Source organism: Accipiter gentilis, chromosome 33, assembly GCF_929443795.1.
Source record: "Accipiter gentilis chromosome 33, bAccGen1.1, whole genome shotgun sequence".
NCBI lineage: Eukaryota > Metazoa > Chordata > Aves > Accipitriformes > Accipitridae > Astur > Astur gentilis.
In genome coordinates, this window is record NC_064912.1 from 11370367 (window position 1) to 11384680 (window position 14314).

General features: G+C 40.1%; 1 protein-coding gene across 6 annotated transcripts in view; it reads left to right on the top strand.

Moving 5' to 3' along the window:
* Window positions 1-60: 60 nt before the first annotated feature.
* The window catches only part of VPS35L (VPS35 endosomal protein sorting factor like), a 59217-nt gene continuing 44963 nt past the window's right edge, over window positions 61-14314 (top strand). Inside the window, exons 1-9 of one of the 6 annotated variants that reach the window (XM_049791233.1) lie at window positions 929-1212; window positions 1424-1593; window positions 5401-5500; window positions 6454-6621; window positions 6948-7070; window positions 7419-7443; window positions 8467-8543; window positions 10012-10140; window positions 13352-13436. In XM_049791233.1, coding sequence (XP_049647190.1) covers window positions 6478-6621; window positions 6948-7070; window positions 7419-7443; window positions 8467-8543; window positions 10012-10140; window positions 13352-13436 — 583 coding nt within the window. In that variant the 5' untranslated portion in view covers window positions 929-1212; window positions 1424-1593; window positions 5401-5500; window positions 6454-6477. The other 5 variants (XM_049791230.1, XM_049791231.1, XM_049791229.1 and 2 more) reach the window with 5 other exon arrangements.

Sequence of the window (14314 nt, forward strand, 5' to 3'; positions counted from 1 at the left end):
GGCCGCCGCTAACCGCCGGCTCTGAGGCGAGCCGCTTCCCGCCGCGGGGCGGGGCGGGGCGGGGCGGGAAATGGCGGCAGAAGGCGCTGCCCGGCCGCGGCGTCATGTGACGGGGCGGCAAGATGGCTGCCTTCCCCTGGTGAGGCTGTGGGAGGCGCGGGCGGGGGCGCCGGGCGCTGCCTGCCCCCCTCCCGAAGAGGGGGTTGCGCTCCTCCCGGCCCCGAGAGGGCGGTGGGGGGGCCCGGCGGGGTCGGGTAGCGGGCTCCGAGGGGGCGGCGGGTTCCCGCGGCTGTGTGAGGGCAGCCGTCGTCCTCGGCGCCCCTCGCAGCCGGGGGGGGGGGGCGCGGTGCTGAGGCGGGGGCGGCTCGGAGAGCGCCCGGGCGTGCCGGCGGGGGAAGCCGCCCCGCCGGGCGAGGCTGCGGCGCTGGGGAGGCCTCGCCCTCGGGAAGCGAAAGCGCTCGCCGCCGCTGGGGGGGGGACGGGGGACTCGGGGCCGCTCGGCCCGAGGGGACTGGGACCTCGGCGAGTGGCGGGAGGGAGCCGGGGCCGCGGTGGCGTGGGCCGGCAGTCCGGCGGTTCTCTTGGCGGCCGTCGGGAGTAAACGTGGAGACGCAGGTCGGACATGCGAGACGCTGGTTTTACGTTAAGCCACCTGGCGTGCCGGGGCGGCGGTACAGCCCTGCACCGTGCTGCGTGGGGGCTCCCCCGCCGGAGCGCCCCCGGGGGGCCGGCCCCGCCGCCGGGCCGTGCGGGAGGGCGGCGAGGGGGCCGCCGCGACAGCCCGGGCGGGAGAGGGCGGCCGCTCCGCACACCGGCGGCGTTCGCTGTGCCCTCACGAGGCAGGAGCGCTGCTGTCGGGCGGCTGGCCTTCGGCTTGGCTCGATCCCGCTGCTGGGCTTTGGGCGGTGCGCGTCCTCCTCCGTCCGGGGGGAGGCGGCGGCGGGAGGGGGGCGGCGTGTCCGCCGCGGCCGGGCGGTGTCGCTGCGCGATCGCCCGAGCGGCCGCTGGCGCCTTCCTCGGAGCTCGCCGGGGAAGACGAAGACTTCGCGCGGTGAAGTGAGGTTTGCCGGCACCCCTCAGCTTCTGTGAGCTGTCCTCCACGGGCTCCCTAGGAGCAGGCGGGCGTTCGCGGGCGGCGGACTGAAGAGGCAGAGCCGGCTTCGAGCGGCGTGCGGTGTTTGTGCGGGAGAGCCGGGTGTACGGCTGAGGAAGGTGCGCTGCCCGGGGCGTGGGGCAACCACAGTCTGGTGTTCGTTGTGGAAGGAGAAGGGTAAAATAGCCACCCTTTCTCTGACAGAGTAAAGGAAGATATGTTCCTAGTTAATTTTTCTTCAAACTTGTTCACAAATGAGCTGATTTTGTGGAAGACTTGCTCTCCTGAGGCGGCTGTTCTTTTAACGCATCGAATATACCTAACTTCCAGGTTTTGATGTGGCCGACGGCTTATAGTCCTGAGCAAACGAGAGATCAAACCTACTGTGGAATCAAGAAAAGTGATATGCAGCAATTAGAGCATTAGGATGCCAAAAAGCTTTCCCCGTATACACCGTGATGCTGAAAATCATGTCTCGCTCTTTCATGCCATTTTAATGTGTGAGCCAACTTTCATATTTAATAAAAAGTGGAAATAATTGGTGGATTTGAAAGCCGTTGTTAATGAAACCAGTTGAGGTTTTATAAAAACACCAGAGCTATGCTTTTTGAAATAAATTCAAGTTTTAAAATATTTCACACCCCAGTGAATTTATGTAGCTAAGAAAATTTGAGGGTGTAAGACAGCTCTGACGCATTAGTAGGCTGTTGGAACTGTTGGTACTTATTTTGAGTGCAGTAAGTTTAGTGGAATACCTGTGTGTGGTCAGTGACCTTGCAGAAACAGGAGTACACGTGGCTGCAACTTGAATTTCTAGCAGTACCAAAACCTAATGAAAAACTAAGGACTGCAGCCACAAAGCAGAGCAGTAGAGATACTGATAAATTGATTTTTTAGATAATACAGCAGTGAAGTAGCAGGCTGATAAGTAGGTCTGGTACTACTGATGGAGAAGTGCCCATGGAGAAATAATGAACAAGAGGAAAATGTTTCAATGCATGTTTTTCTGTAATATGGAAGATACTGTCATGCTACAGGGTTCAGTAGAATGCTAGCTATTTTTAAGTATTGTTGGATGCTAATTTTAAAAAGATGTTTTGCAGATTAATTGTCTGCATACTGATTAGTCTTCATATGAGGAAAAAAGTAGCACCCGTTGCCGCTGAATAAAAGGATCTTGCAATAACATAGTGTTCAAATTAAGAAAATTACTGGTTTAAAAATCTGTTGGAGTAGTAAAAAAAATTGGCAAATCTATGAAGTAAAACAAAACTTAGGGCTAGAATTCATCTTTGTAATAGCTATGTGTAAATGTCTAGAGATATTTATAGAATCATAGAATCATTTAGGTTGGAAAAGACCTTTAAGATCATCGAGTCCAACTGTCACTACAACACCACCATGCCCACTAAACCATGTCCTGAAGTGCCACGTTTATTTGGGGCGTTTTGTGTTCAATATTCAAGTAATGATAGGTACATTCACTTGTGAGATGCACGTCATTGTATTATCAATACCAATATATGTCTAGTGTTGTAAAGAGATTCTTTTCCATTTTACATGCCTTGTTTGTGCTCCCTGTAAGCTTTTTGAAGCCTTTGCTTTCGGGGGAGCGCTGGCTCTGGATGGGTGCTGTGTGCCTGGAAGGTGTCACGTCCCAAGAAGGGAAGGTGTTGAGTCCAGGCTGGTGGTTCTGCTGTTTAGGGGCTGGCTGTGTGCTGAACCTGGAGTGCGAGGGAGGCACCTGGGTATGTAGGGCGGGCTGGGTGCTGGAAGAGCTTCAGTAACTTAGGGGTAAGGAAGAAGAACGGTGGTCCCAGGAAAAAAGGTGGTTTACCAGGAGGAGAGAAAAAGGTTGGCAGTTTGGCAAGTGTTGAAGGCACAGAGTGGTCGCAATTGCAGGGATGCTTGTGTGTGTAAAAAGATTGAAACCCGCTGTTAAAACAGCACCTGCAAGCAGGGCTGTATCTTGCAGTAAGCACTGGGGATGAAACCCCGGCTTGGCCTGAGTCTTATTTTTATTTACTCTCAGAAGTTGGCTGCACTGCTGTGGCCGAGAAAGGAATGCTTAATCTCCTTTCCCTGGAGAGTAAATGGAACATAATGTCAGAGCAATCTTGAACTTGTCCCCCGTATTAGCTGTGTTACAAGCTGTCTTATCACTCGAATAGCCACATAGTAAATGTTCTTTTTAAAGACTTATTTGCAGGGTGAATAGCTCTTCTTCATTCCCACGTGTGTATTAGACGTGTATACTTACCCAGTGATGCCTTACATTATAATTAGAGTACGATTGATTTTGACCTGGGAGTGGTATGCCAAGTGTGAGCTGTCAGTGACATCTCCACTGCTGTTTTGGAAATACCTGTAAAGGAGAGGTATGGAAATACTGGCAGAACTGTAACAGAGTAATAGAAATGTTATAATTAGGCAGCCAGAAAGAGTTTGAAAGATTTTTCACCCTAATGCTAATTAACCCATGAAGAAAGTGAGCAAGGAGAATCATTGAATCATGGGACAACAGCAAATTAAAGAGACCGTTAATGTATAAAGAAAAGGAGCTGCAGATCAAGAAAACAAAAGGAATAAGCACCCGGATTTCACTGGACTCTTTCTTTTGCTCTGCTGTATCTCATTAGATGTCAAAGCTTCTCCTTGGAGTAGCACAACCGTAAATTAAACTCATTCTTAATATTATTTTTTTAAATGAATCTGGGTTTTTGGGGTGTACATAATGTCTATAGAAGAGCTGGCTGCTTGGCACTGCTGGAATTCTTCCTAATGAGTTAGTTCTCCGAGTAGAAATGGAATTCTTTGAAAGTTTGGATTAGTTTTTGTGGGAAGGATGCATATTGTGTGTGGGGGGGTGCTGTTTGTTTTCGTTAGGAGTCTGATTAAAGAAACCTTTGTGTGTCCACTGGTTTTACTCATTCAGCTAAGGCCTTGCTGTGTGCTATAAACATTCTCAGGGTCCTGGATGAAACCGGAAACAACAATTAGTGCTCTGCATGTTTCAAACACTAAAAAATAAAATAATCAAGAAATCATGGAGAGCAGAATGCAGAGAAAACATTTGCAAATATATTTTTCTAGATTTTACTTGGATATCTTTCTGCCTTAGTACTTGACTATTGCTACTACTAAAGGAAGGTACCATGTGGTAGCTATGATGGCAGTTGTTTTAGGAAGCAGCTGTCCTATGTATTTTTCTGACTTCATATTTTCATTTCCCTGTTTAACCATTACTACTACTCCATACAATTAAAAGGAAGTGATTTCATATGTTGATGTGTCGTCAGAGATATTAGAAAGCATTTGTAACTGTTAAGTCACTTTTGAAACTGTCATCCGGTGCTGGTCAGGGAACTTTTAATCCCCGTTTTTTTGCCTCCTACATTGTCAAACATGCTTTAAAAGCCTTTTAAAATATAAATTTATATTTATATTTAAGCAATTAAACCCAGAATGAATGATCTATTATATAAAAGAGCAGCATCCTTAAACTGTGATTGATAAATAATGTACGTTACTGTTAGTTCCTAGTGGCAATGTTGTTTTACTCAAATACTTGTATTTATGTTCTTTTCTGGAATCAAGTCTTTTTTCAATTAGAGATGGAGGCCATAGTTCTCACAGCTCTCTCTTAATATCAGATTCAAAATAAAACCTGAAATATGTATATTTTTGTGATTTATTTCACTTAATGGCATGCTTAATTTTCATAGGAGATGCAAAGCTTTTATACAAGGACTTATACGCAAATGCAAGCATATGAGTACTGAGAGTTTTTTTTCTTATAATTTGACTCTTGCAACTTTTGTTATGAGTACAGTGAACAGATATAAATAGATTTCTCAGTAAAGAGCTTTGTAGCTACACAAGTGAATCTGTGTAGTCCCTCATTATATCTGTGCACAATCACTTTGATTTCTTCCCTTGTGTTTTCACACTTACCTTTTTCTTTCACTCATACTATTCAGTTTAAAAGATGTGTTTAGTAATCTCCATCAGCCTGTCACACATACAAATGCTTGGTTATATTGCCCTTTTGGTGTCCAGTGGAGTGGAATAGAATCCAGGTGTAGAGGCAGAATACATTTGAATGGTTAAAAGTAAAATTTCTTCAGTTTTAGTTGATGTATCTCAATAGAGAGAGAAATTTTGGTCTTTACAGCGACTTATTTTTCAACATGCATTTCTTTTTGTAACTATGCCTGCATCTATGTAGATGTTGGATATGTTTCTCTGTTCCCAAGTATGTGTTATTTATATGCATGTATACTTTCCCTTTACTCTTTCTTTTTAAGGCATGCGAGATCAAGAAACTATGTTTCAGAATCGGAAGTGTGCAAACTGGAATCTGTACCCTTGGATTTTGGTGACTATCATCCGCTAAAGCCCATTACAGTGAGTTTCTTTTTGTGCTTTTGGAAAATAAATGTGAATTAAAACCTATTGTGTTCCTCTTCTTACTTCCACTCCTTTAAAATTAAAAAACTTTGAAGTTGTTGGTGGTACTAGTGAATTTGCTTTCTGTGTTAGTGGCCTGTTATTTTAGAGGCATCAAGGTGTATTCTGTTGCTTGTCCTTTACAGAAATTTGCTGGTGCTGTTATGTGTCGAAAACAGTCTCCTTCTGACTAATATAGCATTTCAACTTGTGGTTTTTCTTTGTTGCATTAAATGCTGAATAATGGATAAGTTTAAAATCAAATTGTTGCATTACAAATAACCTGCATAATTGCTTGATGTAAGATTTGGTTTTGGGTTAACTTCCAGTCAGCTGTATGCTTTAAAACATTTATAATTTCTTTAATGCTCGAGAGGCTTTTAAAAATGTGGATGTACAAAAAAAAACGGCTTCAAAGAGATGATAGTCATAGCTAATTAATGATAAATGGACAGCAGCTTCTACTGGGGAAGATGGGGAGATAAGATGGAGGCCTTAGGAATGGATTTGACGTTTCAGGCTTGAGTATTGTACAAGAAAAGTAAAGATGAGGCTGGCAGAGGAAATCAAATAGCAAGAAAGAGGTTGGAGGAGAGGGAGAAAAACAATAAAACAGAGCAGAGGTACTAGAAAGAAATTTAGAATGGCTGTTCTTATAGTTTTTTAGACCCAGAATTGGAAGGAAGAAGAAAAAAAGTAATGGAAATGCTAGGGCAGAGTGCCTCCAGATTCGGGGGAAAAGAGGTCCTTCAATTTAAATGCTAATGCTGGTTCTAAAGAGTTTCTTTTAGGTGGGTCTTTGCTTTCATTGCAACAGCATAATTTATGTAGTGCATATTTTGATGATTTATTAAAGAAAACAGGGGGAAGAGAAAGTCTTTTTGTTTAATAGTTTTGAATTTTTCTTTCAGGTTACTGAATCCAAGACCAAGAAAATGAACCGGAAAGGAAGTACTTCTTCTACCTCCTCCTCTTCTTCTAGTTCTGTGATGGATCCATTGAGCAGTGTATTGGATGGGACCGATCCATTGTCATTATTTGCAGCAGCTGCAGATCCTGTGACGACTACTGCTACCATGGTAACACTGGAGGGCAGTTAACTAAATAAAATAAAAACAAAAACAAAACCACAAAGCCAATCCTGGATAAAATGTATTTGTCTTGCCAATTTGGAGGTTAATGCAAATAGAAAATATACTGTATTAGTAGATTAAAGTATTTTTTATTTACCTGCTTTATGTTGACATTTATTTAAATATGGGATTTTTTTTTAGTATTGTTACTTTTTGGATCAGTAACCACTTCAAACATTAAGCTGACTTTTATCAGCCTTCTCTTTTTTTTTTTTTCTTTTTTTTTTTTCCCAGATTTGTATTTAACATTTGCACTCGTACTCCTCTCGTAGGATAGTACACGAAAGAAACGGGATAAAGATGACAGCTCAGCAGTAGGAAGTGACTTTGAACCATGGTCAAGCAAACGCGGTGAAATCCTTTCTAGATACACAACAACAGAGAAGCTCTCTATTGTAAGTGGCAGCTTCTCCAGTTTTATTTATTTGTACTAGACCTTTGATGGATTTTGGATGTTGCTGTTTTGTAATTATTTCGTGAGTAAATACTGGTCCTCTAAATTTCAGTTTTAATATTGTAGAAAGCTGTACCACAAGCTCTCATTTATAATGATTGTTTTGGAGTCCAGAAGTCTGTTGATACTTAGAAGCCATCACTTTGTCTTTTTGTAACAATACAATAACTGCTGGTCTTATGTCTACTTCTAAATGATTAGAGGTTTAATTAGCAGTGTAATTATCCTGTGCATTCTTGGAATGCTAATGAGTGTGTTTTCTAAAAGTCTGCTGCTTGTTTTCTCACAGAATCTGTACATGGGATCTGAAAAAGGTAAGCAGTTCCTTTATATGTAACATTAACAGATTTTGCTTGAGGTAGGTTGCAGTGACAGGTTTGTGGCAAAGAATGGTTGAAAGGTGATTTCCTCTCCTTCCCCCATTCTGACATATGGATGGATCTATGGGTTTTTTTGTGAATAAGACCTCTGCTGGACTTTTACTTAAAATAATTATTGAAAATCACCCAACCATCTTGTCTTGTATGCCTTGTAGGCTAATGAATTCGTGATTATGTGTTATGGAAGAAAATGGAATTTGCTGCCTTCCACTGTAGTTTAAAACTTTCTTACATTTAAAGTAAGCAATGATATTTTGAGAATCATGTTTATCAACTCTTGTGCTTGCTGGAAGGGAAGGCAAACAAGTCCCTTGGGAACTTGTTCAGTTATTCTCTTTATATGAAAGTGAAGTGATTTCAACTATATGCTGAGTGTTCAAAAAAACTCCAAATGTTAAATATTTTATCATGTTTTCTAGCAAAGCAAATCCAGGCTTAAGTAGTCATAGCTGATTGCATAGTAAATCAGAATTTTTATGTATAAGTAAACATGCAGCATTTCAGCTTCTGCAAAAAAAAAAAGATACTTTTTTGGAATGAGGTTGGTCAAACACTGGAACGGGATGTCCAGAGAGAGTGTGAAAAATCTATCTTTAGGTATTGTTAGATTGACTGGGTATAACCCTGTGCAACCTGTTAAACTTCAAAATTGGACCTGCTTTGAGGAGGGGAGTTGTACACAGACCTCCGTAGGGCTTTTCTAACCTAAATTATCCTATGGTTCTATCCAGTGATTCTTTCCTTACCAGCAAAACTTGCAAGAAAATCCATTTATATTCAGTTTTGCTTACTTGTCATTCCCTGTTCAAAGTGAATGAACTGTAGGTATGTTTAAATGTGTCTCTTCAGGAACAGCCACCAAATGGATCACACCACTTGTTTTCTGTCAGGTTTGTTTCCCTTTAGAAGTCCAAGTGTTTAAATGTTAAAGAAACTCAAACATGTAATTCTTTACAGGAAAAGCTACAACTACTGGCTCAGCAGTTTCTGAAAAAGTGAGGACAAGGTTAGAAGAACTGGATGATCTGGAAGAGGTGAGACAGTTCTCTGATCCAAATACATCACCATTTTAAAAGTGAAATAAATTTGTGAAATAAAAATCTTTTATGAAACCTTTTAAGAAGGTCGTGATTCTGCGTGTGCTTATGCAGTATTTAGACAAATATATACTTTCCATGGGACTTATCTAGTAATTTGAATCCTTATTGTTATAGGATGCAGGCAGAATCATATTTTTGTATCACTAGAAACTGCGATTGAAAAATTCACCTGATCTACCAACATTGATTTACGTTGGTACTGTGTATGGTCTGCAGCTGCTGTAAAAGTTCATGAAGCCTAATAGCCTTAACATCTGATAATTTTGTTTGCCCCTGTTGCAGAAGCTGCATACTGTCTACCTGAGCTTAAAGTTACATTTATGTGTGTGATAGAAATACTGAGTACTCAAGTTATTTCTCAAACTGCAGTATTTTACTGTGCAAAGATGAGGTGTTCATAACTTACTTTCTTAGAACCTGAATCTGTGGGGTACTTCCAGAATTGTTTTAGGTAATGTTGTTTTGAAACCTCTGTGTCTTAACTAACTTCAGATTGCCTGTTGCCTGAGCCAGCACAGTTCTAATAGTTGCATATCATAAATAAATGATTGGACTCTTTTAGCAGAAGAATAAAGTACCCTTTACCATAAGGAAATATGTAACCTTGTGTGAAACTAATTGTGTTTGCGTTTTATCTCTTCACCTGTGATTGTTTTTACTGATGATTGTTTCTAGACTCTTATATTATGAAATCTGTTCTGTAATGCAGCTTAATAAACTCCTCAAAACTAGTCCTGAAGGTAGTTTTTAATGTCACTCATACTTCTACTGAAGGCTGTTCCAGAACCACCCTTTGATTTTTCTAACTGCATTTATAGTCACATTGTTCCTGTGTCAGTTTGGTTCTAAAGCTTAAACAATTATTTCTGCTTCCAGTGTTTCACAAGTTTATTTTTGCTATGTAATGCTTTTATAAGGTAAGGTCTTCTGGAAAAAAAAGATAGCAAGAATGCTCCAGTACTGAGCATGAAATGAAGAAAGTTTTATTTTCTTACTGAGAGTGAAGCCAGATTTTTCTTGCTGTCAACAAATTTCTTAGGACCTTGCTGGCAGAACGTTTCATTTCACTCTGATACTACTTCTACATAGGTGCTAATATGCTTATGTATAGTGTTAGTGTCTTAATTATACCACAAGTACAATACCACTGAAATAGTCCAGCATTTCTGATCTCACGGACAACTTTGGGTACCAGCTTGTATGTCTCTTGAAAACCAAAGCAGTTGTGATGCACTCCTGTGCCAAACACCTGCAGTATTGGTGCTGCAAAGGTAAGTGAAAGTTAGGTAATTCTTTAATAAATCTTGTGGGTTCCTCCTCCGTGATGATTTGACTCTATAATAACGGCACTCTCCTTCCTTCCCTCCCTCTCTTACTGAGTAGACTTGTGTTTTCTTGCCAGGGGTCACAGAAAGAGCTGTTGAATTTGACTCAGCAGGATTACATGAACAGAATTGAAGAACTAAACCAGTCTTTGAAGGATGCTTGGTCATCTGATCAGAAAGTAAAAGCTTTGAAAATAGTCATCCAGGTCAGTTTTACATTTTTGCTTGTACAGAACTGGTGAATTTGGTGGTGTGGCTTGTCTGATTTCTTTCTTGGGGAAAGAAGGGTTTCTGTTATTTTTCTACTATTTGCTTCTGTTCTTCACTGAAACTCATTTCTTTCAGAGTTTTATGACATCTGAGAACAGTTGGATTTTCAACTTTGTTGTTTATGTTGATTTTGACTAGGGTATGTGGGGTGGAGTTCTCATTAAAGAGAGTGGCCAAATGACAGATGTGGAAATTTTACCTGGTTAGAGATAATTAGAAAGAATAGCATGTAGTGGTATCAGCTCTTTCTAGGACATATAATTTCCTGTCTGCTCCTCTTCCCCATCTACCCTCTTGCACCCCATCCCAAATAATACCAGAATGGCTTTTTGAACATCCATGTATTTCCCCATCCAGACTTAAAAAGGCAACTGAATAATCTGATTTAGCACTCTAGCAAAGTATAGAAAACAACTCCAGATTTTTTAAGTGTTTAGGGGTTTTTGTTTTGGTTTTGGGGTTGGTTTTTTTTTTGGTTTGTTTTGTTTTTAAACTTCTCCACAGTCTTTCTCTGGCTCATTTGGGGTGACGGGCTGTGAGAGGGGCAGGGGGGAATAGGACAATTAAATGCTCTTTTGTTTGGCTTGGCCTTTAAAAAAAGGCCAGAGGCAGAGTGCATCAGAGGACAGAGGAGATAATGACATGGTTAAAAGCTGTAAAACTGATGTAATGCTAATAGTCATCAAGCAGGGTTATATAAAGTCAGGATTTTTTTTTCTCATGCTGGATATGCTTGTGAAAACTGTTTGCAGTAATTTGAGCTTAAATTGTGGTAAAGACAATAAAGGAAATAAAACATAAACGAAGTGAGATCAGAAAACTGTGTGACCTAGGGTGACTAATGCTCTATTGTAATACCATGAAATCAGCACTATTATTCTTTAAAAAAAATAAATCCCTATATAGCTTTGTGAAGTGTGAATATCTTAGTGAAAAAGAATACAATATTAGAAGTCTGGAGGAGGAGAAATGGGATATGGACATACTGTATTTACAGTGCATTAATATGTATATATACGGTGTCTGACATGCAGTGATAATCTACATGTTAAGACTTTCATATATTCTTTTACAAGTGGTTTCACAAACAATTTTGAAATACTGTAGTTTTTAAGATGGGATTTGGTGCTTGCTTTTAGAAAAGTAGGATGAAAATTGCATATGTTTTTCTCTCTTAAAGTGTTGTCTGGGTATTGTTCACTTTGCACTTGAACTTTGTGCTGCAGGTGGTCATCATTAATTGAAAGACTGGTTAAGAATGAAATAGGTGCTTGGGTATTTAACATGAATACAAAACTCTTTCATAAAGGAGACTAGAAGTAACTAATAATAATTCTATACTTACAAAGCAGGATAGGGTAGAAACCTAACTGAACTTTCCTTGCTGTGGTTCTTCCTAGTAAATAACGTAATTTTAAGAATGTTCTCTTAAAGAACTAAGCAGTTTTCTTGACATCGAGCTGTGGTTATATATATAGTCTATCATTATTAGTATCACATACTGATTAGTCTGCAATAGGAGAAGTAAGTTTGGCCTTTTTTTGGTTGTTATTTTCAGAAATGTATACTGGGCTGGAAAAAGCAATTTTAATTTGAATGCCAGAATTACCTTTCATTTGGACACAAGATCTTTCATTTGGACATTGGGGATGGAGCCTTCATTCTCTGTATGAGAGTTTTACAGAGCCTGAAGTGCAGGAAGAATTCTGGTTATTAAGACAGGGTCTGAATTTTAATGTGAATTCCTCAAGTGCCTTTTTATAAGATACTTTATTTGTCAAGATGGAATAAGCTAAGCTACTTAGAGTAAGCTGAAGTAAGTTGATTATGTATGTGAGCTCTAAGAAAAGTGGTAAGTAAGTGTTTATGGTGTGTGTAGGTCCTAAACAGCTACTGAATTACCTTTCTTTGAAGGTGACTTACTTACCACACAGTAGGGAAGATTCTACTTTGGTTTTAAGATGTGAGTGCTCTCACCTGTCTTTTTGTTGCACTCTTCCTCCCCGAAGAAAAAAGCAAAACCACTAAGAGTGCCCCTTGTTTAGGCATGTTCAAATGTTACGATTTTCTTGTTTAAACAAAGCAGTTGTGTGGGATATTGGATTGCTTCCTGGATTTTTTGAATGTAAAGAAAACTTGAACTTTATTTATTCCATTGAGATTGAAGATCTGTGTCTTGATGAAGGAGAGACAAGGGACAGAGATCACAGAGAATACTGTACTTCTCAGTTTTAGGGACCTGAGAAGACTCATGGTCAAAGGCTGTGTTTGGCTCACATAGGGAGGAGGTGGCTTTCTCTCCCCTCTCACTCATTTGCCTGTTTTCTTCAGGTGGAAGTTGATTCTTTGTGCCGAAGTTTTTGACTGCAGTTTAGTCTGCAGTCTTTGCACCATCTTGGAAAACTAAGTATAGCTTAATTAAATATCATTAAAATATCTTTATTCCTCACTGTGTATTTTGAATTAATATCATAAATGGCTCCTCCTGGACCTGTATTTGATGATACTAGAACGATGTTGGCTAATATGTTTTCAAATGTGACTTTGCACCAGCCATCATTATAGTCCAACTGCCATGATCATGTTGGGTGCCTGTGGGTGGTGATTGACTACAGATTCCTTCCTGGAGCTGACTGTGGACCAGCTGGCCTGTTTCCAAAATGTTTGAACTGGTTATGTGAGCCGCCAAGATGTGTTGAAAGGCTCGTTAGCCTAACTTTTTAAATTGTTTCTTAACAGTTCTTAAAATGTTGTGTTTTATCTGGATGTTTGGAGAGATAGTGAGAAACTGAAAAATGCCCTGAAAAAAAAGTTGTTTTAGAAAGTAATGCCTTTTTATGCTTCTGGGGGTGAATTTGTCTGAACAAATGCACAGATCTGCACGGCCAGCTGAAATTCTGCATTGTAGATGAACTTGTATAAAGGAAAAACAGATCTGTGAATAGCTCTGCTGGAAATGAAGAATAACCTGAAAAATACAAAGAGTACCATGACGTGTTATGTTAGATGTTCTTGTGCTTTTTGCTGCATAGTTGTTTGTGTTGGTTCTTTCCATCTGTAGATACTCATCTGTTCCAGCCTGTCTGAAGTAAAAACACTAACTTGCATTGTCCTCTAAAAATGTTTCTTTGTTTTTTTTCCTTCTAGTGTTCTAAGCTTCTTTCAGACACAACAGTAATCCAGTTTTATCCAAGTAAATTTGTTTTAATTACAGATATCCTTGATACTTTTGGTAAGTATCTAATGTGCCAGACTTACTACATGATTGTTAATAAGCTGAAAATAATTTTTTGTAATGTTAGAAAACATCAAAGTTATCTGAAAAGTGCTGAAATGACTCTTAGTTTTAACACCAAACTTTTCCAGCATAAACGTTTGGACACCAGTGATGTAAACACGGTATATAATTGTTCAAAAACTCATATGAGTGAAGTATTTAAAATAAAAATAATTAATTTTGTAGTTCTGTGCTTTATGTATGAGTGAATATCTAGAACAAAACCTTGGGAAAAATCACGATCTCTGCAGTTTGAAATTTGAAACACACTGTCATGATTATGAAAATATTTTGGTTTTGGCAGCCTCTTGACTCAAAATTTCATTCTATTTATATTTCAAGTATAGAAGTCAAAGTTTTCTTTAGCTGAATAGGGACTATGAAGTGATCAAAATGTAGTTACTGAATTTTTTAATCTATTTTTATCATTTTTAAATGATCCTTTAAGTAAAAATGTCTTCTGCTTCATACAATTCTCTTAATTCTCTTCTTTTTCTGCCATGTTATGGAAAAGATTTATGACAGCTTTCAAATTTGAAGGGTATTTTGATGTTTAGCAGGATATGCTATGACACATCCAATTGTTTTTTCAGCTCTTGCTTCCTCTTTGTGCTCTTTCCTACTTACTGAAAGTTGCTGAAGATAACATAATATCCAAACTCAGCAAAGGCAGGACACCAGCTGTCCTTTCCTGGCCTGGGAGAAATCTGACCTTCGTGCTACCTCTGCACTTCAGGGAGCCAGATAAATTTTTTTTGTAGTGTGTGAGGTGCGAAATTCAGACTTAACATTTCAGCCTCACTAGAGGGCAGCAGAATGTTAGTGTTCTAGGA